Below are 27,885 nucleotides of genomic sequence, written 5' to 3'. Positions count from 1 at the left end.
CGGACCTCGATCCGATCTTACGTCGCAAGCATTTATGCACACCACATTACGTCATTAAGTGCACGCGTCTGTTCCACAAGTCACACGTAACCTTGAAATCCGACACCAGTGTTGATCGTTTTCAGTTAACGGCTTGGACTGTTGTTTAACTTCCGGTGAGAAGTGTTAATGAATATACTGGAATCACCGTCAGCATCGTCGAAACTTGAAACGATTTTTCAATACCGAAACAGAGCAAAAGTATTGGATAGTCGAATTTTATCGGGGAATTTGCTAGTTGCAACAAAGAAATTCAAGTTTTCGAATAATTTCTGTGAGATACATATTAGGATATTAGCATCAGAATTACCAGCCTCCTCAAAATAATTATTTCTATGATAACACTTAAGTATTTTTGTTGAATAATAATAATTGCTATTGTTGTATAATCATTTATCAAATTTAACTGCTGTTATTATAGTGATAATTATTGTTATATAACTTTCACGAATATTTCTTGTTATTTTAGTAATTATTTTGGACTGATTAAGCATAAAAATAAAGAAACTAAAAAAGTGTGAAATTAAATCATAATTATCGCATATATCAACAATTCTCCATCCAAGAATTAAAGATACAGATTCATAATATAATAAATTTTTTCTTTTATTATTAGTATTCGTTTAATGTTTTTCCATATAAAATAATTTCATAAAAAGTAATATTTCTATGAAGAAACTGTACACCTATACGTATATATACATATACAGATATATTGTTACAATACGCGCGCGCAGTAGGCACAAGATGAATCAATAATATCAGGATAACAGACAGTTATAAAAGTCTGTTGTTACGACAACGTGTTTTTTGTTTTTTTTTGCTAATTAGTCTAGATTCTGATGAAACTAATATCTGATCGCACAAAACCACGTATAAATTTTCTAAGAAAGCGATCATTAACGTGTTCTTACCTTCATCACCTTTTTCAAGACCAATGTTCTATTATTAAAATAAAAATGAAAATTACAAATATTGTTTTAAGATATCACATTTGTAGCTATCCATTATTTTGAAGTTGAATGAAGCTTTTAAGATAATATCGAGTTTATAAAGGTGAAGAATGTTAAACTTAAAAAAAGAGAACATTATACAGTATCGAGCAAAGAAGGCTTTTGTAGAGAAATGGCGAGTTAGGGGAGGCGAAAATTCTTAAAATCTTAATTCTGACGACATTAACATTAAAAAAATTTAGAAAAGGAAATGATATAATTTTTAATTATTAAATATTACAAAATATAGTACAATTGAAAGGTACGAATAACAAAGTAAATATTAATTTAAATTTTCCCGCGTAAATGTTTATATGCAAAAATAATGGGAGACTTATATATGTATATGGAACCCTCTCCCCTACATTGTCATTCTTTCCGGGGTCGCCAATGGAGAGAGGCGGGAGCCTGGGGAAGGAAAAACTTATAAGGTGGGATCGCCATTTTTCTTGGGAAAGCCTACCATGCACAGTGCTATACTATCCAAAAATTGTTGATAAAATAAATGAAAAGTTTAGAAGTTTAATTATTCTCATCTGAAATTAGTTTGTTCCTCATTAACGATATTAACTGATTTATTAAAATTAACTCTAATTACATACTAAAAGTGTATTAAGCAACTTAAAATTCAAAATTTTACAGAAAAAGAAATTTAAATTTCTTTTTATTAATATCTATATATCAGCAATAACTATGCATATGTGAAATATTTACACGAGATAAATATTTATCAGTTTCTTCGTGCACGTCTCGTATATCTACAGTTTCTACATCCAGATAAATAACTCAATGTAATTCCATAATATTTCTAACCGCGTGAAAACAATAAAAATTGTATATCGATTACTCTCACGTGTATTACAAAGAACATTATCGATTAAACATTCTCTTTTACATAACGCGTTATAAAAGTCAACGAAACTTTACACCGACCATCGAAAGAATATTCAACTTTGTGATAAATCGCGCGAATGAAAGGCGTTCATTGTTTCCTTTGCCGTTCGTTTCTCTAAAGTCTAAAGTGAGCGACATTGAAACAAAGAACGAATAGAGAAACGACGAAAAACAAAACGTACATTGTCAAAAAAAACTGTGAGCAATTTTCACGATAATTAGCAACGTTCCTTGAAAAAAACAAATGTTGAAGCTCATTTTAACCATCGCTCAGCTGATACCGAATCACTTTTGACCCATGTCAATTACGACAAATGAAGTACAAGAGATATAAAATATATAAATTACGTGTGGCAATAACATGGAATGAAATAAAATAGAATAATATATTACATAGGAAGTATGAGTATTTAAAATATATTTTCTCTAAATTTTGCCCAGTTCTGATCAAATGTAAAAGGTTACGAAATATTTAATTATTTATGTACAGGAGAATACCTCTGAAATGACGAACAGAAATCGTTAAAAATGAAACGAGTTTCACAAGGTCGAAGGAAATCGAGAGTCATGGTTCGAAACAGACGATTACGGAATTGTTAAAAATTTAAAAATGCGAACAATTTCTACGATAACTCGTAATCACAACAATAACAAAAACGGATCAATTTGTTTAAAATACATTCAACTAAACTGAATTAACATTGCATTGAAAGTAATCAATTATAAATTCCTACTAAAGGAATCAATTAATCATTTTCTCTTTTGCCCTGCCAATTCACATCACTATGAAAGTTTCAATCCATAATTAGACAAGAATCTTATTCGTAAAACAGCAAACTATTATCATTAGTAAATGTACATTTCCTTCGCCTGTTTATTTCCCATTCGTAAACACGATGTAAATGTAAATAAGTAAGAGAACGGTGCGTCCGAGAAATTTGCATACATTGCGTATTAATATAAACACAACATTACGAGCACGTGTATGCTTAAAGCGATATAACAAAGTTATGCAATGATTTTACCACGACCTTTATAGCTACTGACATTCAAATAGCTACCTGAAACTAGCATTCATTACAGTCACAATTGCGGCTTGAGTGTGTAGAATGCGCGATGATCGAGTGATGTACGTAAACACGTGAACAAAGAACTGAAGGAGCTTGAATAGAGAAACATTAAAACATTTAAACGATATTACTCTTCATGAATAATTACCAAGCAAGTATAAATTTAAAAAATTGTGAGCAGTTGATTAAAGTCAAATTAAATATAACGGTTCTTCACTTTTGTGGTGAACAGAATACATTACCGGCCATACAGGGTGGATAAATTTATTGGCTACTAATGTACACAACCGATTTCAATTAATTTTCATATTACGCTCACTACTGATTTTTGCGAAAGAAATTGTTCGAATAAGAAATATTTGTTCACAGTCACTCTTGACTTTAACCGTGTTTCTAGAACACTGTAATTAGCAATAAAATAAAGATTTGCTCATAGCTAGAAAAATAGCATGCAAATTCACCGTGACAATAAATATACGCGTGTGAAAACTACTGCACGTAGCAGTTTCGTTTTAATACGAAACACCGGTTAATCCAATTACGAGTGACCTATGAAACGTGATGGTTTTGCAGAAAAATGTATAAAATGCAGCGTTTACGAAAGAATTGAATCAAACAAAACTATTAAAAATCTATATGGAAAAACGAATTCGTTCCTTAATTGCTTTCAGTTCTTTCAGTGAATCGTTATACTTTAACTAATTTCAAAATTGCAAATAAATTTTTAACTGAAATCTAACAAATATATTATACAGTTTTGTTAAATGATTTTGGTAAAATATTTGAAAAATTTTAAATGTTATATACATATGTATATAATTTGGCTATTAAGATACTTATTGTCATCTGTTGATATTATTGGTTGGTACCCCAAGACCCCACTGTAGCAGTTAAAAATTAATGATTTACAGTTTGTAAAATTTTGTTGACTTAATATCTAATAAGGAAACGAAAAGAACTTTTGAGACAACTTAATATCTACTTGTGTAATATAACTGGAGATAGGACTATTGAATAATAATTATTCAAATATCGTGATGGCAGAATATTAACGCGGTTTAATGTGGCACATTATCGAAAGAATATCTGAAAAATTAATATTATAGATTAGGTAAGCGATGTGAATTAGGTTTGTGAAACGAAGGTATTGGGTGGCATTAAATTTAACCAAGCGCCAAACCGCTTTCGATAATTCTCGCTATAGAACATTCTATAAAATTATTTGGCCTTAAACTCGGTGTTCCCCGTTCATTCGTGCCAAGTTCAAAATCTATTGGCAACGGTGATAACATCGACACTTCAGTATTTATAACTGAATGCATTCGACCGATGCTGCCAATATTTTTCGAGTCAACAAAGATTTCGAAATTAATATCAAACTTATTGCCGACCGTGATAGGGTAATCTAAGGAATGATGCGACTCTAACCTGTCTAATTTTTATGTCTGACTATTTACGGCCGTTTTCACTGCGGCGTGGCGCGGCATTCGCCGTATTAACTTATGCATTAAACTTTGAATCATTTTTTTGTATTACCCACAATTAACAGCTTACTAACGATTTTATTGTGCTTATTACTTATATTTAACACATTATCCACCGGCCATAAATAAAGTGGATACGCACTACCACCTTATAATTAACAATAATCAGAGATTAAAAGGTTTAATCTTTCTTTCTATTTTCCTCCTAATTGAAGAACATCTAACTTTCAATATTTCAACAGAATTATATGTGTACTGTCAAAAATTAATAGGCTTTCAGTAGATAAATTGTTAATATAAGCATGTAAAAACATATGACAGAGTTGTAGTTTCAATAAAATAGCAGAACATAAATTTTCTAATTAAAAAATGCTCAATTAAACACTTTGACGGTCACAGTGAAAATAGCCATATGTAGTCCGACAATATACCGAGAATACGATCCTTCATTTCAAATATCATTTTAATGTCGTATAAAAATTTAAAAATAAGTTGACAGTCAACGTGTTAAGGATTTACAAAGCCGTTGCAACCCCTATAATCCGAGAAGGGTTATCCAAAGCTATTAACCTGTATTATTTTAGAGTTTGTACGATCGAAACTCGTAAGTTTATTAGTGCTGAAGAGATTATTGGTTAGAGACTTACCCTAGAGATGCGTAGCGGTTGATGCAGGTCGTGTCCACCGTGCATACGGAATCCCCAAGGGGAGCCGCCAAGTAGGGTGACTTCTCTCGCGCTCATGCCGCCTCCCTCGCCACTTTTCCGCTACCACCCACTCGCGTTTCAACGGTATACGCGAGACGAGTATATAACGCTGCTACAATCGTCGTCACGCCGTTTCAACGAGATTGTAGTTGCCGCTTCGCGGCGTAAATTCCCTGCTCCTGCGTAATCTCGATACACCTACGTACGAACGATCGCATCTCTCTCGAAAAATAATAACACTTTACCGGCGTACGCGACGGACGCTGGCTGCGCAATAACCAACACGACGGTTGTGTTAACCGGTGATCGTTCGGAACTTCGTCGAAACGTTTTGACGAAGTTCAATCGGTCAAACGGCGATGAATCATGACCGTGGATCGATGATCGGTAATGTTTACGATCATCGAACAACGTTAGCGTTCATCGAGAACGAGGAAAATCAACACAAGCAAGAGCAATGAGGGACAAACACAAACACGACGCGCACTCGTCGATGGTTCGCGGAGCACTGACAGAACATTCCCCCTCCCCATAATCCCCTGCGCGCCACCCTCGGTTGCCCTGTCTTGTCAAACTCACGCTACCCGGCGAACACGCGCGCTCTCCCCACTTTGCCAAGACCACAACCAACGTTTCCTAACTCACGAGTCTGCTCGTGAGTTCGTTTCCAACGAACCACTTGTGGCTGATGTTCGAATCACACTATCTAACGACTTTCCTTTTCTCTTTCTTTTACCATATTCAACAAATGTTAGATACTTATGCATAGAAAGACTCCATTTTCAAAATTACAGGATGTCACTCGCAACTGGACTAAGATATATGTACTTTTAAAATGGTAGAAGATAGAACAAATTTTAATTAGGCTATGAACTGTTGTTTTGATATTTCAACTAAATACTTTTTTACGCGGAATGTTCCAAACAATCAATTTACCGAAAAAAATATGCATTTCCATTAAAATAATGAAAACGACTTTGAAATATCTAATACATAATTACCTTATAAATAATAAAAATACAAATAACATCATAAATAATGGATATTCTTTTTTAATTATTTAAATTAATAAGCAAATCTAAATTGCTAAAGATTCTTACTTGAATATAGTCCGAAGTCATTTGTATCGCTGTTTCCAATCAATTGTATTTTCATTTTTTTTCTTTTTCAAAAAATGCGTCATTTTCCAAAAAATCACTTGTTTAGATGACCCTTTCGGAATCTTTCGACACTGAACGTTCTGTGTAGCTGGACTCTGCCAAGTAGACTTCTGTGTTGTGATCAGACCGTCTCCACTTGCTAAGGGGTTTTCTACTGCTGCGAACGGAAAAACTTAGCGATACCTCAGGCGCTGTATCTTTTGGAAATAAAGACCAATCTTCACAGAATTTAATACGTATTATTAGCTAAAGCTTTAATAATAATACGCGTTAAATCCTGTAAAAATTGTTTTTTATTTCCAAAAGATACAACGTACCAAAGATTACAAATAAAAATTATTCACTCTATATTTTCTACTTGCTCTCTCACGCAGAATTACCACCTTCGACACAAGGATGTTTGATAATGGAATAAAATAAAGAAATAAAGACAAAAAATACTTCAAATAATACTTGTATTTTTAGCAAAGTATAAAACAAAAATGATCTACGACACGTTAAGATATTGTGAATACATAATAATTTTTGTATGTAATATAAAATCAATATAATTAAACAAATAAAAAAAGAAATAAACTAAAATTCTTCGTTAAACATGTGCCAACGCAAATGTACTAAACTTCTTTTATAGCTTAACAGTATTATATTATTAATAATTCATGCTTTTCACGTACAAAAGTTATTTTAAACAAATTAACCACCATAATCACATGTTTCTACATATGTGAATATTTACGTCATCTAATAATTTTTTTACTTTCAAAAGTAAATAAAAATATCTAAAGCAAAAATTATTTGACAATCAGGAATGCATCATTTGTTATTATTTAAAAAAATATTTGCATTCCTAAATCAAGTCAACATAAATTTTTGTAAAAAGACTATGCTAACGAGTAAACAAATAAATTCAACAGTATTATAATAATGTAATCTTGATACAACCTCGATACTTCTTTTCTAACGTTATCAGTCGTTAGATAGTCAAACTTCCAAAGTCATTAGTTGAAGTCAAACTTTACCAGTATGTTCTGTAGTTATAAACTAAAGAAAAAATGATTACGTTTAAATTTAAAGTTCAATATATTGTCAAAAGGTTGTATTGAAATTAAACTAATTATTAATATAACATTAATATAATCTAAATATAATCGAAAATAAATTGAGTTAACATTGCAACTTCTCACTCCACAGAATTTCATGCAATGTTGAATGCTCTACTTTATAAAGCTTAATTCCAGCAACTTCGGCGATATACGTAATGTCTTATTTACTATTTCAAAAATAAACCAGTATGTTGAGGAAACAATTATAAAGGACAACAAGTAAAATAATTAAACTAACATAAATCACAAGTGAATCGGAACTTTCCGATAAATTTCCTAAATTGCCTCCAAATGATCATTGCAATAAGAATATTCTCTGATATGTAAAACTATTTTTAAACATTGAAACAATAACTAACTAAGCAATACTTCAAATATACTATACAATGCCACTACACATAATATTCATCAGAATTCAGAAGTCTCTGATGTAAGTTCAGAAACAAAATAGACTATCCTAACTCAGATTCAAATTAATCAAAATTGAAAGAAATCTCTGCTGTATCAGTTTACTGCAATAAAAAACAACCTTTTGAACTTTAGCTTAAGTGGTTACTGAGGTAAAATTAATTATAATGACAAAGTTTGATCTTTTAACTTTGGAACATTCTATACAATAAATATAATTCAAAAAACTCTTTGGAACATAGTTATAAATTGATATTATTTACTCTTCTCTTGCACTCCAATTTGTATACTTCTCTTTCAAAGAAACATACACACCCGACTTTTTTAATTCCATACTCTGAGTCTTTTTATTATTATACTTAGTGAGATCTCCAACAGGTGCATTTGCTATAGTATCCAGTATCACGTTTGGATTATTTTTAACAAAATCTACGATCTTCATTAAACGCGTATCACCTTTCTGTTCCAATTTTTTTTTTGGTTTTTCATACAAAGAACATGGAATACGAGCGTAATACTTCAAACTTTTCTTTTCAAATTCTTGTATGTTCTCCACAGTTCTCCAATTGATACTTTCAATAAAAGCATTGGTTCTTCTCTCACAGACATATTGCATAATCTGTTTTAATTCCTCCTCAAAATTATTAATCTGTGATGGGCAACGATAATAGTACTTTTCCTCGCCTTTTTCTTTCCTCATGTAATCGGTAAGCACAAAACTCGGCAAATCATTAATAGCGTGAATCTTACTGATATCGTCGTAATTACGTACACAACAAAGACCAACGTAAATGGCGTTTGCGAAAGAACAATCGGCACTAAGTTCTACCTTATCGTTATCGATTGTTTTTCCCAGTGCCGCGTGGTAAGTCAACGTATACGGACGCAGAGGGAATTGATACAGTTTCACTTCCTGTTTCCTCTCATCAACCAACCAGCTACGTAAAGCAGGTAAAATTTGATAGTAATTTAACTCGATACGAAGCAATCTAACCCTTTGATTAGTTTCCAAGAAACAAACATCCAAACCGAAGACATTAACGTTATCCGCTGATAGAATTTTTTCTAACAGAACAACGCTGTGAACTCCATACTGGTTGATATGTATATACTTGTATCCCTCTACGAGTACCAGTCCAGGATAGAATTTACCTTTTTGTTTAGTACTTATTGGTTCAAAAAAAGCTTCTCGTTTCGTACAGTACGGCGCAATAAAGTACCTTACTCTCGATACCTCCAAGTGTTGAATGAAACGATTCACTCTGTCTGTGATGTTCTGATGAAATTGTGCCATGTAGATGACGTCGAAGCGTTCTTCAGTGAAATACTTGACTCGAAAAGAACAATATAGATAGTAACGAAGATTGAACAGAAATGGAACCTCATTTTTCTGTCTGCCATGTTGAATCATCCTTCGAAATTCGGATATTTTATTTGTCAGCACTTTGTCGAACAATCGTTTGTCGGATAATTTTCTGATCGTCATGTTGGTAAGCTGTCTGATGATCTCAAAGTTACATCTGCTATGGACCGACGATTTGTGTATTGCGCTCAGTTGAAGTTTGTTCCCGGCAAAGATTAAGTGCATCTGATGCTTCAGCGATATTATGTACAACATCAGGAGCATAGTCGCCGACGGCAAAGTGCATGAATCTACGATGATGACTTTTGTACCGGTGTGCAGGTACTTTTTCGAATTTAGTATTAATTTATAAAGCAAATCGGTATCGTCCACTTCAGCCACGTTAAATAGCTGAACAGCACGATAATAATGCAAATGTAAACAGTTTACGTAAAATGATATGTAAGTGTACGTTGTAGCGTAATTATTCAATTTGAACTTCATTTCGCTCGCTTGATCTCGTCTGAAGGTGAGAAACTGTACAGTGTTCGCGTAATGCTTAGCCAAAGAAGTTAAAAGAAACGTTTTCCCGGTTCCACTTCGGGCATTGATCGTAACGACTTGATTATTTTTCTTTGCGAACAGATTACATATTTGTCGAAACGCTTTTTTTTGCGGCGGTGTTAAGCACTTGTAATACTTCGGGCTATTCTTATTTTGAAATTTATCCAAGCTGGTATCAGGGATATCGGTGTCATCCACATCGGTGTCGCTAGTGTCTGTGTCACTGTCACTTTCAGTTTGATATTCGGTGTCAGAGTCCCTTATTGAATTAACGATATATTTGTTTAATTTTAGATGTTCGATACTAACAACTTCGTACGCCATCTGTAAACAATTAAAGCAACAAAAATGATTAATAAAGCTTCAATTTGTATATCAGGAACTATGGATGAGGAAAATGTTCTTACCTCCGAAAATACTGCTTCTAGTTACTTTATTCGTGTGTTTCGTTGACCGTATCTTCGTACAAAATTCGAGTGCTTGGAATGTACACCTCATGCGTTCTATGTAATCAGCACACCCCTGAAATTATAATAAAATTATTAGAACATAAACATTTATATCAGACCTAGACGATACTCTGTTTCATCGAACAGTTTTTATTATGAGCTAATGAACGATTTTAATCTTGTTAACACTAGATTGCCGGACAAATAGATCCGTCAAAATAGGTATAGTACATATGGATTTTTGCAACTAAGGAGTGGGAGGGGAAGGAATTAGTATTTGTATACATTTCATAATTCTATTAAAAACCAACATATGTTTTAAAAAAAATTATTTAAGTTTTTCTATATACCTACATATATAGCAATAAAATCGTAAATGAGTCAAATTGACTCGCTCCGGTAATCTAATGTTAATTATATTCGCAACAAAAAATCCTACATAATCCGTGTTTGAAATGACCCCTCAAAAGCTTTTAATGATTCTCACCAATACTGTTCGTTATATATACAGGTCTGTTATATCGACAATAAAAAGATAAATACTTATAAAAAATTATTTATAATAGAAGGGAAGTACTACGCGTGTTATCTATGCCATTTGTCATCGATTATTATTTTTATCATATACATGCTTTATCATACTTTTATCACGGATTCTGATGAATATAAAACATCCTTTATTCTATACTATACATGGTATCTTTAATTATGTCCATTTGAAGGTCGATTCATATCATAAATCACGTTGTTCAGGTATACAGGGTCGGTTACGTTCCCTAATATTCATTTATTTAATACTATAAGATTTTAGCCTTATTACTCATAACGGACCATCACTCAATTAACAAAAGTTAATTTTGATGGAACTCTAGTACCTAATGTCTTCTTTTGCAATCATCCTTTATCTTAGTTATAACTTCGATCCATTTATCTTACTTATTTTTATTTAAAATTGATTGTTAACTTTCTTTTTACAATGCCGAAGAAAAAATTTAGAAAGGTTATTATATAAAGGGAGACAAAATAAAAAGAAAGTAAAATTTCAAGAATAGTTATTTAATTAATAATTATTAGAAAATGTATACCCTTGGACATATTTGTTCTTGTCCAATTGCCCCTGCAATTCTTTATTATTAATATATGAAGCAAGAAGAGATGCAGTTGACCTTTATCCGGCCCTTGTATGTATGTAATGATTCAATGAATATTACCAGTCCGTTAGACCTTTCATAGTAGTTGTACAAGTTTCAATGTCCACAATAATTAAGGGTTAAAGAGGAACCTTATGTCAGGTGGCGTGAAGAGTTGGATGAAATTTTGCCATCGGGCAAGGAGTGATTAGGCAAAAGTAATCGAAAAAAAAAAGAATAAAATTTTTTGTCCGAAACCCTGGTTTCGAGCAAATCTGTGCAGTTGCGACTGAAGGGACGCTCTCTTTGAGATCGTTCTACCCCCTTAGACATACAAATTTTATACTGTCAAGGATTCAGGGTAGATTTCGAAAACTCATCCCGGACTCAACATGTTAATGATTCTGTTACAAAAAATTTCATTCGTATACATTTTCACGTGTATTGTAATTTACAAATTACATATATGTATACGCAAGCAACGGCAATTTGAAAATAGTAATAGAGAGATTTCCACGAGAATTCGCCCTTGTGAAACTATTCGATATCGCTACTAACCCAAACAAAAACGCAATCGATTTAACAAATATCCAAAGAAAGAGAAAGGGAATCAAAAGTGGTAAGGCGGCTTCCTGTACTCATATTACCGCTCTCCTCAATCACCGCTACGGCGCTTATCTTCAAAAGACGTTGAACAGGGCTGTTTTAAATACATACATTGTTGTACGCCAATGGTGAAGGTTTCAATCGAAATAACCAACAAAGAATGGATTTAATATATTCTGTAATTTTAAATAAGAAATTCTAATATTAAAAAAACATTGAAATTGAATAAGAATAATTATTCCTACAGGAATAAATTCTTAATTACAATCTCACAGCGATTGCGACTCGTGTAAACATAGCCGGCGTCTTTTACGCGTGCTGATACCCTTCTCACAACGGAAATTATTTTATTGGATATTACCTGCTATGCTAATTTTCATCATCCAAATCATTAATAAGATATAATACAATCAGTTTCTAAAGTATCATACATATTTACATCCAACTTTATCATATATGCAAAGAATACAAAGTATAAATATAATTTGTAACGTACAATATGTACAATGTCAGTTATGACAGAAACTAAAAATTGGAATTTATCCATTCGTTTTTTTGTCTTTATATTAGTTGTTTATATATACAAATTTTAACCTTGACCGGCTGCGTTTACTTCTCGAAACACTTACCAATATAGAAAACAAAACACCTGTAGAGTATCTTTCTGAGTTGTATATCATATAAAAATTAATTGTTAATTCTGTAATATCTCCGGTTAATATGAATCAGGTTTTAATCTATCTGCGTTGTATTACATACATACACTGGCAAAGATATGTGCATTTGTAGTGCTTATTGAAGCATTCGTACGTAGAAGCAATACCACGGGACTTCCCTGTACTTTATACGTATCATAATTGGTTAACGAATACCGTAACTCAGAATATTTTTGATTGTTGTATCAAAATTTCAAAATGCAGCAAAATGAAAACGATGCATGTAACAATACATACACTGCTATCATGGGTAAGGATAAATGAAGAAGAATAAAGATATTTAAAAAATTGAATTATACAAATTTAATATGGTGTAACTGTTACACTATGATTTCAAAAACTCACCTTTATTTTCTGTAAAATCCGAATGCAAGTTGATTTGTAGGTACTATCCCGGCACACAGTCCACTATAGTCACTCCGGATACGCGCTCTGCGAAATTATGCGAGTGAATGCATCGTAACTCTTAACTGCGTTTCGTTAACAAGAGGGCGCTGAATCATTTCAAAGCTGGATACGTGGCACCATTGCTTTGACATTTCTAGCCAATCAGGTAGTCCATTTATTCGTATATATCAAGTCATTGGTCATTTCCACTAGTTACAAAGGCAGCTTTATTTTTTCTTCAATATGATTCTGGATAATCTTTAGTTTAGGATAACAGTTCTGAAAATTTTTAATCGAGTTAGATCATCCATTTTATTAAATTTACTTCAAATGAATAATGCATTAATAATATAAAAGCAACATTAATGAATTGATTAGATTTTTTGTCGATAGCTGTTTTTATTTGAATGCAACGTGTTTTCCTAGGAAAGATTAAGTTCTAAGTTTCTGAATAGAACTTATACACAAAGAACGGACGGAAGTATGGTGACTCATTCAAAACATAAAATCCTTCGATTAAGTTAATTAAAAATAATATTCCAAAAATGTAAAATTTATTACGCTTTTCAGATCACATAACATAATTATATATATATTTGGATATACCAAGCCCCTTTTGTTTCTTATAATTTAAATTTTTTAAATGGTATACTGATATTTTTCAATGACATTAAAAAAAATAACTGGAGACACATAACTGGATGCAATAAATGATAGAATCATTATTAGCGCTGTAATTAAACCTTGGAGACTCATATCGGGCTCATTTTCACCCCCGTCTTCAGGAGCATTATCGAACGCTTCGAGTCACAACGGCTGATTTAAATCAACAATTGTTTACATTAGAGGCGATAAAACGACTCAGTTCTCGAAACACTAACCAGTGTTCAGTCCTGCATGCTAAAAAAAGACGTATGTATCTATTTGTTCGGATACATTGTACATACATATGTCAATTTTATTTGCTTTTTACTAATGAGATTTATTGAATATTATACAATAAATTTTAGTTTGTATTTTTTTGATTTTGCATTTAAATAAATATTTTACTTTTATTTCACTCATATGTTGTTTATTTATATTCTTTTGACAAGTAATCAACAAAAAAGACTTTACAGTTAAAAGTATAATTTGTTATGAACATAACGTCACAGACCTAGGTTACAAAAAAGAAAAAAAAAGTATCTGTTGTATTATACATCTGACTCAATATGATAATTGAAGAGTGCCATGATGTAATTATGCAGATAATGAAAACATTGAATATATAATGAACATTTTTGAATATCATTATAATTACTCTTGCAATTTGAAATAGGAAATCAATTTTTAATACTTTTCGTAGTCCATATTATCTGTATGAGTACTAGGTAAATACAGGCATTTCTATTGAGTCAGCTCACGTGTCGAACCTATTCAGTCAGCGTTATACGTAGCGATAAGCGATATGAGCAGATTGGTTTACAAAGATGTAATAGCAATGAAAAGTAGATTTAACTCTCATTCTCATGTATAAAGAAGTAGTAACATAAGTGTTCAATTCAAAACGATCAAGAAGATGATTGTAAATTGTTAATAAATTACATATTAACTAGAGATATTACCCTACGTTAACCGAATGAAATTTTAGAAAAATCTCAATTTGGTTTATTAAAAACTGTGTAACTTTATATTACGTCAGACGTTCCTGTTTCGTAACTCGTTTTTCCCTGCACAAGCAACAGGTGTATAGTTAGGTTTTTCCCCCGCCTTCTATGAAATGACTTTATCGATGAAGTTAATTTTATCGGGATTTCCAAAGCAAATTACTTTTTAAGGTGATGCGAGCGTCGAGGCTGAACTTGGCTGAACTCCGAATTCTGCGTCGATAAAACAGTCAACGTTTCGTCGAAAATTAGGCCGAACAGAAACTGATTTAAGCGCCACCTCAGTTATTGCATCCAACTAACGGCATGCTACGTCACTTTTCGCATACACCTATGTATATACTTTGGGCTTTGGGTGACTTTTCCGATCTATTTTTAATTTATATCAGGTTACCGTAATCATGTTTATGGTTTATTGGAGTATGATAACAGTAGAAAGTTACCGTTACATGATCACGTTACACTTGCATTCATGAATGATATCTATTAATAAATTACTTCCAAGTTTTATTCAACTCCATTATTTATTAATCAGCAATAATAGTATTAATTATTTCATACAAATCATAAAATATAAACATATATGTATGTATAATGATGAATGTTGACGTCACAATTTAACAGATATGATGCATCTTTTCGTTTACAAAAAACCATAGATGACGTAATTTAAATATACACGTCATGGTTAAATATAAGCAGTGATTATAGTCACTGTATATATACCGCAGTTCACCATAAATGCGACGCGCAGGTTGGAAGATGGTGGGGGAACGCAGCGAGCTCTCTGCTAATCGCTTTCCACTTCATTTGGGAGTATCGCCAATCAGGGCAAAGATGCGCACTGGAGATGCGTGAAGAACGAAAACTGATCTTTTCGCAGTTATGGACTCTGGTGAACTACGGTATATATTCGTTGATATAAGTATGGCGTAGGGCGGTGTCATGTGTCACTATTTCGATCGATAATTGTTTTAACGATAGTGTTCAAGCCGATCGTTGAGCGTCGCCCATTTTATGTATCAATAGACACTGTGCATTTTTCTATTATGCATTACCCATTAGAAATTATTCTCGCCCTATTTACGTGAGGAAATGCTAATCAAACAGAACAAAGAGGTTATATAGAGTTCTCATTTTGACAGGCGCGAACACCGAGCTCTGTGGTGGGACTATAAGGAAAGGCGGTTAAAAAGTCGCACAGTAGAAGACTGACCGTCGTTAGTTGAACAGAGTTTGAACTCGTAGTATATTGAGCTTCAGTGACACTTATTAACTATTTTTTATTTTCTGAAATCGTAAATAAATACTTATCAGAATAAAGATAACAGATAAGAAAAACAATGACCGAGATGGATAATAAAGAGACAGGTTTGTGTATAAAAATTTATTTAAAAATTTTAATTTATTCTAAACTAAATTATTTAAAGGTAAAATTTAACAACATGAAGTGTTCTTTTTTTTCTTGTTACGACCATATGTTACAATATCTTATTAAAATAGATGAAAGGAATTTACATGTCATGCTTAAATCTTTATGTGAAGTTATAATACATTAAATAGTTTAAGTAATATTTTTCTTTTGTCAGAACACATTGTCATGACACCAAAATGTAAAACTGCAAATTCTACAACACTTATAATAGAAAGGCAATTTCTAGAACCACCAGCAAAAAATGAAAATGAAAATAATGTTCACATTGCTGGAGGGGATCATAAAGGAATAGTTATTAATAAGCAAGCAGCTTCTGGTATATAAATGTTTTATAGTTTTTCAATGTGCTAAAATATTTTCAATGTACAAAAAATTAATTTTATATATTTTTTCTTAGTTACAAATGGTGAAATTCATCCAGCACATCTTTGTTTACAATTCAGAGTATTTTTGGTAAGTGCTCAAACTGGAAAACACACGCAGGAATCAAGAACTCTTCAATTTTGGTTTTCTGGTACATTGTTAGAGAGTGAACATCCTAGTGTAGCACAAGAATTTTTCAGGGAATTAGTGAGTCCACAAGAATTTCCAAGAGGTAAAAATTATTTTAAATATTTATAATGATTTGGAGGTATAATTATATATAGTTAATCCTACTGTTTATTAACATATCTACCAGGATATAATTTCTGTTCAATTCTTTAGTATTGAAACCATTTAAAACTGTACTACTATTTCCATATAATGGTTTTAGTAAAGTCTATGTTTTCTTTTTTACAGATTATGTTGGTTTTATAAAAAAAATAATGAAATTAATGTTACACAAGTACTCCACTATTAAAAAGATAGAAGTAGAATTGAGACAGCTTGAAGAACCAATAACTCTTCCAGCTAGACCATGTAAGTAATACATTCTGTTACAATAAATTAATTTGTCTTTTTGAAGTAATAATATACTGGATAGATAATTGAAAATTAATTCCATATCAAAATCTAGTTTCACTGGTTTTATTATTCAATAACATATACTTCTTCTCATTTTAATGAAATAATCCTCAAGTAGGGAGTAGCATCAAGATTTATTTGATTAGACTCATTGAACTAAATGGTACTTGATTGAAAGATATTGGAGGAGTGTCTCAAGTGTACATTACAACTGAAGGAAATGCACACTTAAAATTTGTATTAATCATGTTACTTGTGCAGATTTTCTTATACATGTTGTATAATTTTTCTGATATGAAATAAAAATGTTATTTTTAATCTTTGTTATTCACAGCTGATACTGGTCACATACAATTGACACTTCCATATAAGAAAATTATTTGGAAATCAGGTTGGAGTTGTTGAAAAAAATTGCATACTTTATCACAATTTGTTTATGTTTATATAATTTTTTTACATGCAGGCTATTGTACGAAAACAATAACAATTTAATATTTGCCGGTCAGGAATTATACAAAGATGTTTCTTTCGTTGCAAAATTTTTGTTTAAAATGCAAAGTAATAAAATAGATGAACACTGTGTAGGATATAGCAAAGAAAAAAAATGTGATCAGTTACAAAAATAGTAGCTCTGTCTTATGTTGACCGGTAGATATATATTTTACTGCTTCACACAACAAAGTAGTAACCATAACAATATTGGCTTAACACTTCATGCTCCTTAGCTTTGGCTTTACATAATAACACAGATTTTAAATGTTTATTATTTGATTCACATTCAGTCAACAATTAAAATTGAAATTTGTAGTGATTCAATCGTAAATTGGGAAAATGGAATTTATAATAAAAATTTTTATTTTTGGTCATTGAGTAGAAAGAGATATTCTATTTTTAACCATTTTATTTAAATTATTTATGAAGTATATGATGCTTGTTATTTAAGTGCATGGTTATAAATACAATATTGTTATTCTTTGTCTAATGAGATACAAAATTTTAACCCATACAACTAATTGTATGAATAATATAGTATCATTTGATGTGTTTAATATTAATTAAAAAAATTTAATATTTCACATTGTCTCTTCCAGAATTTATTTTTAATAGATTTAGTGTAAACTTGGCAATAATTTCATTACTATCTTACAATTTAGCACAGTGCTATATAGCGTCTATTTAAAGATTTTACCTTGTTCTCATGGTTACTGCCATATGAGATAAGTAGATTTAATTTCTGTGTCAGTAATACTACAAAAGGCATTAGTATTACAAGTTACCTTCTTATTTTAAATTGAAAGTAGTTCTTCACCATATATAATATGGCAAACGCAGACAATGTACCATATGCAGTTACAAAAATTGTAGTTACTTATTCATAAAAATTTTATTAAAAAATTATTTGCATATAACTGATACAACACAAAGTGATGTATTTAATATTTTTTTATATTTATTTAATAGTGTCAACAGATGAAACAGTTATGGGACAAGTAATTGAACTGACATTAGAAAAAGTATTAGAACTTATTGAGTCAGCTTATCCAAATCCAGTAACAGTTACTGATATGGCAAAGTAAGATTTTTAAAAACTATGTTTCAATCAATATTCTAGATACATAAAAATTAAAATGCTAATATTATGATTATACTTATTATAGAGAACATGGGTGGGATCCTTCTGCTGTTGAAATAAAGTTAAAAGAATTACAAGAAAAGGGTGTTGTTAAAGCAATGGAACATGGAGCTTTCACTAGAGTTGTGCACCAAGATACTCAAGTTCAAGTAAATTTTATTTGGATATTTTAACTGGTTTTATAATCACAAATTTTCATAACAAAGTATTTTATTATTTGGTTCTAGGTCGTAAAACAAATGCCAACTATGGCAAGTGCAAAACAACCAACTATAGCAATTATTACTGCACAATATTGTGAGAAACTGGCAGTTGATTCAATGATTGAAAACAAAGAGACGTTTGTTCGTTATACAACTGTTGGTAAGATATATTCTTATTATCATCTAATAATTACTCTTTTCTTTTACACCCAGTTTATAAATCAATGTTAATAATATACAGTTACATAGAAGGAACACAAAATAATAATTTGTCTTCAAGACATTAATTACTATTTTTATTTTCCAATGCAAACAAACAGAACATGCTGTTATTATATTTTCAAAGATAAAGCAATATTTTATTATTGATACTCTGATTGCATTTTTTTTTATTAGTCTGATTTAGTTTTTATTATATTGTATATAATAAATTTAAAGTTTAAATTGAAATATTTAACAAATATTGTGTTTTGAGAAATATTGACTGTATTTTACATTGTATAGAATACTAGTTTTTGAAATAATTATGTTAATTGTAACACTTTATTGGCGGACTTTGGAGCAACAATCATTTCTTGTCAATTCTTGATAGAAAGAACTAGCCTTTGGTAAAAGTTACTCGTGCAACTCCCCGGCCAGTAAAGTGTTAATATCGCGTGGTAATCGATGGTAAAAGCGTTAAAAGTATTGGGAACATTAGTTCATTACGCATGAAACTTTAGGTACGGCAAGTTCACCTGATGCGACAGACGGAGTACCGCGAGTGATATGCCGTTTCGGTAAAGTAGTCTGTAATATAGTTTCTTTTTGTTTCGTTTCAATGTCGTTTAACGTTACAGCTTGCCAATTGCTTGTTTCTAAGAATCGTTGCAGAGCCATTGTGCCGTAAAAAATTTACCTTAATGGATATTTTAAAAATATTTGTTACATGACAAATACAACATTTTGTTATGTTACAATAGAATCGCTCAAACATCATCTCATGTATCATGTTCCCATATTTAAAACATTTATTCTTTCAGCAATGTTAGTGAACTACATTATGTCTTTCGCACATACATATTAAACGGGCATGGTTATCACAAATTACGTCTGCTATTTTTATGTCCTTCATTTATGTGTTATTTTATTTGTTTTTATCCTTATTTGTGACTGGTACTAACTTTTTATAATTATTGTTTTTATTCTTATAAAAAAAAAAACCGGTTAATAACACAAATATCAATTTTTTTATTTTTTACGTATACACTTCATTTTATTATGTTATTAATATTTTATTTTGTAAACTTTTTCTTCAAGATATAGCAACAATTTTACATTATACATCTTTGAATATGCAAAAATAGATATTTTATATCTTAAATAACCATGTATTTATGAATAAATACAACCATAAAGAAAATGAAATTATTTGATGTACTAATAAATTTTTTATTGATAAATTTAATTGCATACCTGATAATGGTTACTGAACACAATTGCATCTATTTGGAATGATTCGTTTTTAATCAATTTAATCACAATATAACACAGATTTGATACCAGTCTATTGATAGCAGCACAATGCACTTGTACTATACACAGATTTCAGAATTTTCAGTTGTATAAAATTTGAGTCATGTAACATGAGACAATTTTTGTTATAGGTGAATCAAATGTTTATACATTAGGTAATATTGGTGCACACAGAATTGTATGTACAAAGCTACCAACTGTAGGTCATACAAGAGAAGCAATGACTGCAGCAGGAAATACAACTACTAGATTATTAGGTAACATTTAAGCAGTTTGTTCTTTTTATGATTAACATTGTTTATAATAAATTTCAAGTATAAATAATCAAATTTAAATAATTTCTAGGTACATTTCAAAAAGTGGATTTCGTTTTTCTAATCGGAATTGGAGGAGGTGTGCCACATTATACAGATTATAATAAACATGTACGACTTGGTGATGTGGTTGTTTCATATCCTGCTCCTGTTAACAAAAAGTACATCTATGCTTATTGTGAAAGTGCAAAGATGAACGAAAGTGGTGATTATCATTTTGAAACCAAAGAATACTGCCCACCAAATTTATATCTTCAAGAAATTGCTGCCAATCTTAGAGACCAAGTAAGTGTCTTTTACTATTAAAAATTTAATGGTATTGATTATGTTATTTACAAATTGTAATTCTTTCAGTCGGAGAATGAACCAAATCCTCCATGGCAAAAGTACCTGAAAGAAGGTTTAGATGCATTAAGTAATCAAACGGAACATGATTTTAAAGCACCACCGCCGGAATCTGATAAATTATATATGGCTATTGGTGAAAGAGATGTTATTGAAGTTGCACATCCTACTGCGCCCTCCGATGCTGTAAATAAAAGGTTATTATCATACATATTTTAAAATAAATTTATTATTTTCAAGTATTGTGATGATTTATAGTTATGTGTTTCGAAAACCTTACGCAGTATTGATCTTCAAAATTTTTAATAAAATAATAGAAATAAGTGTTCTTATGTTACAGGGTGGATGGTTGTTCACGCATTCATTTAGCTCCAGTGGCATCCGGTAGACATATCGCTCGCGACGATCAACTTAGGCAGAAATTTGCGGCTCGTTTTCGAGCCCTCGCATTCGATGCAGAAATGGACGCCGTAGTTGAAAGTATTTTGGGTAATTGCCGTGAAAGTTTCGCCGTTATTCGAGGTATTTCTGATTACAAAGATGGCTCCCGTATAAAAGAATGGCAGCCCTTTGCGTCCTTAGCTGCTGCTAGCGTGATGAAATCTATCATTTGCGCTATGGATCCACCCACTAACGTGTAATATCCTTATTGAACGTTGCTTTTCCTTTCATTCCGCATAGTATGTTATGCGTAAGAGTAGTGTAATTTTTTTGCAATTTCTATTTTATGCAGCCCTTCTATACAAGGTGGACCAACTATTTTTATTCATTTAAAATAATTAATGCGCTTGAGGTAAATCAAGCGCGAAAATTGCATAATAATTATTCAGTGAACAATTTAGTTTTATTTTCTTGGGTCACTTAATAGATGTCGCATTGAAAATGCGACATAAATCAATCATTTGTCTTACGATCATCAGAAAGTATGATTGTGATTGAAACTTATGATAGTAAGATGCACCAAGTGCATTTTAATTAAGGAAATTATAGTTAGTACGAATGACTCTTTAAATGGTAGGAATCAATAATATAGTACGCTCACGCTTTCTAAATCATTTCTATATCGCTCAAAAATTATACACCTAATGAATGAAAATTCATTTTGAGACAGCTGTTTGGAGAACATTTTTTACAATCTTTGCATTTATAAGGAACGTATACCTTTTCAAAACTATTAATCTAATATTTATATCCATTTGTACTGTTATTAGTTTTATGTAATTTTGAAAATTTTATAGGATTTATATGCAAATATTATTCTTTTATATTGCTTAAGTACGAGGTTGAGAAATTAATGTACAGTATCGAGTACAATAGGCTCCCCTAAGGAAAATGGCGTTACAGGGACCGCTTGTGAAAAGCGATGGAAACTTGAGGAAGGGAAAGTCTCCGAGGAGGATCGGGAATCCAAAAATCCGGCCAGGCCCGAGGGGGCAATTGTCATTTTCCCCAGGGAAGCCTACCATTCTCAATACTATACAAGACTAATCAGTTCAGTGATCTTAAGACTGGTGCCATTTTCATTTGCACACGCGTAGATTCTTTAAAAGTCTATTACATAGCAAAACAATACATTTCACAATATGAGAGATCATAATTTTTACAATAGTTATATAGTTTAATTATTGTAATAATAAGGTCCTCGAATATCAAATCTTATCGGACAGGATCCGAATTAAAATAGATAGAACCATGAAAAGCTTTAAATGAAGCCTTGGGTGTAGTCAGCAAAACAATTTAATCGTAGAATGTGATATCTAACATTGAAAGCAGAAAGTAATTTGGCAGTATTTATTGAAACGCAATCAATGTGTCGTTAAAACATTGTCATAGGAAATATTACATGTTTATCAGAGTATATTGCCGTTTCAAACAGAGTTGCCGACTTTATTCGTGGGTCATAAATGTGTATATCCACAGAATTGGGAGAGCTAAAAAAGTATAAATATATGATACCGTCCGAAGGTTTGATTGTACTTTCAGAAATAACAGAAGCATAGCGAATATTTCTAAGTATGGTATCCCTTTTCATAAACCTATTAAATACAACAAGTGAAAGATATGCTTTCACTAAAATCAGTACATAAATACAATTTATTTGTATATAAAATTAAAGGATCATAGCAGATTTTTTTTTACCTATTAATTATGATTTTTTTCTTGTATAGTCATTGGATATATTATTATTCCAATGCATTTAAATTGATTAAAGTTTCACATTTTATTTTTGTATGTATTCTACAAATCACCTACCAAAATTTGAAAAAATGCAGAAATTCCATTTTATTGTACATAATTTTATCTAAATTAATAAGTGCAATTAAAACTTTGGATGGTAGTATACATACCAAATACATTATAAATTGTACAATTAATTAAAATTAATTAATCCAAGTGCCAATGTGTTCAATATATTTGGTTGATGGGGAAGTAAGGGAAATATCTCTGAAAGATAAAGAAATTAGAGGTATTCCAGAAATCAAATTATCAACTTTCAATCATTATTACATAATCAGATTAATAGTTAAACCTGAAATTGAACCGAATTTTGTTTACAAGCAATATTGTACTTTATCTTTTAGAGTGGTATCCTCGTTGCCAGCAAAACAGACCAAAATATTACTGAATTGTATTGTCTCTTTAAAAAGTCGACGCGAATATTCAAGGGTTTGAAAAACCTTAATAGAAAAAAGAAAGGAAATTCAATACCTTTAAGGTTTGTTAAAGAACCTTTCAAAATGTAACTTCCTCGCATTTCAACGTCTTGATAGATTCTAAAGCACAGGGTAGCATATGAGAACTCTATATAGTATAATATTTAAGTGACATGCAACTATCGGATTCGAGCATAAATCTAAACGATTAGAAAAGTAGTACGTACATGTAGACATAAGTAAGTACACATGCATTGTTAGCAGTATCAAAATCTTAGAATTCAACCTGGATCGTGATGATATAAATTCGGTATATGTCATTGATTGTCACTGAGAAGCTCTTTATTTATTTATTTATTTGTTTGTTATTTAAAGACATTTATATTTTATAATTTACAAAATATGTAAACAATTTTCATTTCACGAATGTTATTTAGTTTTTATTGTTTTGAATGAACGGGATGTTCAGCCTGTAAAAAATATTTTATACAAAAATGTTTCTATTTCAAACAAAAAACAACAAGTAGCAGAAAATTCAATAGAAAAAGAAGACTGTTTTAACTTTCATTAATAACACCATATCACTGTTACATTTTAACTAATACCATCATTGCTGTTTTGGATGTCATTGACTTTATTTAAAAGTAAATATAATTCCTGGATATTGCATGTTTGGAATAGATCAGTTTTTGTATTCAATATTTTTTGTCAGAACACTGGTGAGCACTCTGTATATATGATATTGATATATTAGGTGAAAGATAAGAGTAGAAAGAAAAGGGAGTGGCAGGACCTCAGATTAATCAATGAAGAAAAAAAGAAAAAAATACACAAATCACTTGTTGCGTAGAAGCACATTTTTCAAATTCTATATAGAGAATGATTATCATAATATATATGTATTATTAAATACAGACACACGAATACGTAAATACAGATATACAGTTATTTAAAATATTTAATATATATAAAAATATTATATAAGTTTTATTATGTGGTAAAACTCTTAAGTTCAATTTACCTGATAACAGATTCCTACTTATAAGGCCTAGACATTATTTTGTATGGCACGAATGAACTTTGTTGTTACGTTTAAACGGGGCTTTCGGGCTTCAAGCTTCCATAATTATGCATTTACAAGATTTGTGTTAATATCGGGCGCTTTAAACGCTAGTCGCACTATTGTGTTTTCTGTCTATTTTACATGTAGCCTGTACCGTTAAGTGATCGATGCCTGCCAAAAGTTTGGAACCGCTGTACAAACCATAGATCACAGAGATCAACAAAAAATAAACAATTTTTATTAAATTGTGCAGCTTTACTTACTAAAACCATTTTTCTTTCGTTCTTCAATGTTGCAAAAAATAATAAAATAAAATAATCAGATTTCCTATGGTTTCTTATTGCACATGTATATTATTTTAAAATTATTAGAACGATTACCAAAGTATTTGGATGTGTATGAGTAATGTAAATCAAGTTTTTGTATATTACGTAAAATTTGACTTGCAAATGTTACTACGTAGCTGATTGTAAAAGACTCAGTTATTAATAAGCCAAGGTCCAGAAGTGGAATCCTCAGACTTCAATGTTTTAAAAATAGCAAAACTTGCTATAATGTTTTACTTAAAAGTAGTTGTGGAATTACAACTCATTCGTTATATCGTCCATAAAATATTTGATAAATAGGTGATTCCAAACTTTTAGTTGGCAGTGTATAAGACGTCTCATGCAGCTGGGACAAGCTATGCCCATGCCAATGCATTTTGTTATTCTGTATGAAAAGGTATTAGAGACCTGGGTCGAAAATTAATTAGTTCAAAAGATATTTTAGGAAGAAACAGAGAGAGCTTAGGGTCTAACAAATTTTTATAGAATTATATACTTTGTTACATATCAATCGAAGCGTATTTTTATTCTGTATAAAAAAGTATTAAGGTATCTGGGTCGAAAATTGAATGGTTTAAAAGATATCTGTGGGAGAAACCACTAGACTCTACCTGTCTCTCCCCAAGATATCTTTTTAATTAATCAATTTTCGACCCAGGTGCTTTAATACTTTTTTGTAGATAATAAAAAGACGCTTCGATTGACGTATAGAAAGCTATGTATCTAATTCTGTTTTAAAAAGCGAAGACAACCTTGAAATCTTTGGAACCGCTTCATTTCCGGTACCGACACATGCATCACATTGATATTCCATTCGACACCATTTAATTTTTTCCAAGACTTTTTTTCTATCTTATACAATTTTAGAGCTGTAGTTTGGCCCAGTTGCATGGGACACCCTTATGTACGTCCAGCTGGTTTGTATTTAACACTTTCGTTAATAACACTCATTTGAACAGTCACTTGCAATAAATCACACAATTATTAATTTGCTGTAATATATTTTCTAAATATGAAATACAAAATGAAATCATTCATTTCAAATCATTGAACTTTTTTTACACATTGTACTATTCTTTATATTTAATTGTAAATTAAAACCGAATTTCTTATTAGACATGCAAAATGAGAATTCTAACGAACGTGTAAAGTGAAACTTATTTAGCTTCCGTAATGTACATACAATCACAATGGATTTCAATTTTGTCCAGTAGAAGCTAATGTCTTAAATATTTATTGTAACTATTACATGCCATTTTGATTCGGAAAAATAATCTATCGTTCTAATTTAGTAACTAATGACTGTAATGTGTGTTGAAAGAAGTTTTAAAGGTTCAGAAATGAAAATTTATACTTCTTTTTATGCTTATATTCGAGTAGTCTTCCGGCCATCAGAACGATTCGTATTGACATGAGACCTTTAAGCTTAGATATTGCCCGGTTAACAAAATGGGTGCCACCGAAACGTTTTCCATGAAATTATATATACTAATTTTCACACGAATTAGACATCACATTGGCGCATTTTCTCAAAATCGTGGAAAAAGGTTTATTTCTATTAATTTATGGATTAATTGTGTATAATTTTCTGGTAGATAGTTCCAATATTTAATTTGCAACATTTTTGAAAATATGTCAGTCCAGAATTAACGAGGCTGGTGTTGTAAGCGGAAAATAAATATTTCATGACGAAATCAAATTTTGGAAAAGAGATAACAAGATTGAATTTAATGGTAATTAGAAGAATGATAGTAATTTCGGTGAATGTTTTGGTAGCTTCCATGATTAGTAGCATTTTATTAGAATTACAATATTTACAGGGGAAGAGGAAACAAAGTGTTTTATCTAATTGTAAGTTACTTCAACGCGGAAGAGAAACTGTGATAATATCTGGGCTTTTCTGCGTGAAGTAAGGAAAAGTACACAGAGAGAGCTATGATGGAAATACAGTGACTCAAACATTTTTTTACGTAAAAGTTTTATTTGTTGCGCAAAATAACTGTATGTTATTGATTTAATGATATGAACGTGCGCAATAATTAAGATAAATGAAACATAATGCAATAACTTTGGCATTCATTTTTTGTCAATTATTTTATTCAAAATCTCACAGTAAAATATGGTTTTCTGTATTTTTCTTAAAGTTTGTAAATGTGTAAACAAATATGAGTCATTGTAAATTGGATCCCGAATGTTCGGTTCTGTTATAAAATAGGTAATATGGTATGCGAAAAGAAAAAGTAAAAAAGAAATTTTTGTTAAAATTTAGTATAAAAACAAATAACGGTATATAATTTTGTTTAAAGAGAAAAATTTTTGTTCAAAAATAATTTTGTTCCAGGGATGAGAATTTGTAAAAATCAAGATAGACAAATTTATATGAAAGTACTATTTTTAATTTCGACAGGTGAAGAAATCTTTTCGTATCAACTTCACGTAGATCTTTATGAAATTTCATCTCCATAATGTGGTTTCAATAAATAAAGGTCCATTGTTCCTACGTTTATTGCTATATATTTTGTGTATAACATAGTGTTGTAATTCTTTTGTATATTAAATTTGTGTACAATTTTATGTGATTAAATTAGTAAGATAGAATATTTGTTGAGCACATGAAATGTGAAAATGTAATTCTAATTTTTTTTTTCTTCATATTTTTGATCAATTGTTTGGCATATTAAGTCTATTTTCCTCGTGCCTTCAAATTTTGCTAAAATTGGATTTAAATATGAAATTCATCTTGTTCTTGTATAAA

At 30.9% G+C, this 27,885-nt stretch overlaps 3 protein-coding genes across 13 annotated transcripts in view; 1 reads left to right on the top strand and 2 right to left on the bottom strand.

Annotated features, from left to right (window-relative positions):
- CAP (Cbl-associated protein) overlaps nt 1–5,704 on the bottom strand; it is a 95,384-nt gene extending 89,680 nt beyond the window's left edge. For 6 of the 8 annotated variants that reach the window (XM_034331160.2, XM_034331166.2, XM_034331170.2 and 3 more), the window contains exon 1: nt 5,127–5,702. In XM_034331160.2, the coding sequence (XP_034187051.2) occupies nt 5,127–5,222 (96 nt within the window). In that variant the 5' untranslated portion in view covers nt 5,223–5,702. Of the gene's footprint in view, nt 1–5,126 lie in introns of all 8 variants that reach the window. The other 2 variants (XM_034331171.2, XM_034331169.2) reach the window with 2 other exon arrangements.
- Nucleotides 5,705–6,784: 1,080 nt separating this feature from the next.
- LOC117607298 (uncharacterized) lies at nt 6,785–13,163 on the bottom strand. The gene is made up of 3 exons (XM_034330842.2): nt 13,010–13,163; nt 10,171–10,285; nt 6,785–10,087 (listed from the first exon to the last, which is right to left on the bottom strand). Exon 3 carries the CDS (start codon nt 10,085–10,087, stop codon nt 8,117–8,119), a length of 1,971 nt encoding a protein of 656 aa, XP_034186733.2. The 5' UTR covers nt 10,171–10,285; nt 13,010–13,163; the 3' UTR covers nt 6,785–8,116.
- A 2,350-nt stretch (nt 13,164–15,513) lies between these two features.
- Nucleotides 15,514–27,865, top strand: LOC117607164 (uncharacterized). Of its 4 annotated transcripts, XM_034330496.2 has the most exons (13): nt 15,514–16,068; nt 16,287–16,448; nt 16,530–16,727; nt 16,913–17,032; nt 17,412–17,468; nt 18,539–18,650; nt 18,736–18,859; nt 18,938–19,073; nt 19,636–19,692; nt 20,560–20,685; nt 20,774–21,027; nt 21,097–21,284; nt 21,428–27,865. In XM_034330496.2, exons 1-13 carry the CDS (start codon nt 16,041–16,043, stop codon nt 21,726–21,728), a joined length of 1,863 nt encoding a protein of 620 aa, XP_034186387.1. In that variant the 5' UTR covers nt 15,514–16,040; the 3' UTR covers nt 21,729–27,865. The 4 variants fall into 4 exon arrangements, with proteins under 4 accessions (XP_034186387.1, XP_076548060.1, XP_076548059.1 ...); XM_076691945.1 differs by lacking the exon at nt 19,636–19,692 and having other exon boundaries at nt 15,566–16,068; XM_076691944.1 differs by lacking the exon at nt 17,412–17,468 and having other exon boundaries at nt 15,570–16,068.
- Nucleotides 27,866–27,885: the final 20 nt, after the last annotated feature.

The sequence above is a fragment of the Osmia lignaria genome, chromosome 14 (assembly GCF_051020975.1).
Source record: "Osmia lignaria lignaria isolate PbOS001 chromosome 14, iyOsmLign1, whole genome shotgun sequence".
Taxonomy (NCBI): Eukaryota; Metazoa; Arthropoda; class Insecta; order Hymenoptera; family Megachilidae; genus Osmia; species Osmia lignaria.
The sequence above is the reverse complement of the archived record's forward strand: the minus strand, read 5'-3'. Positions and strand labels throughout refer to the sequence as shown.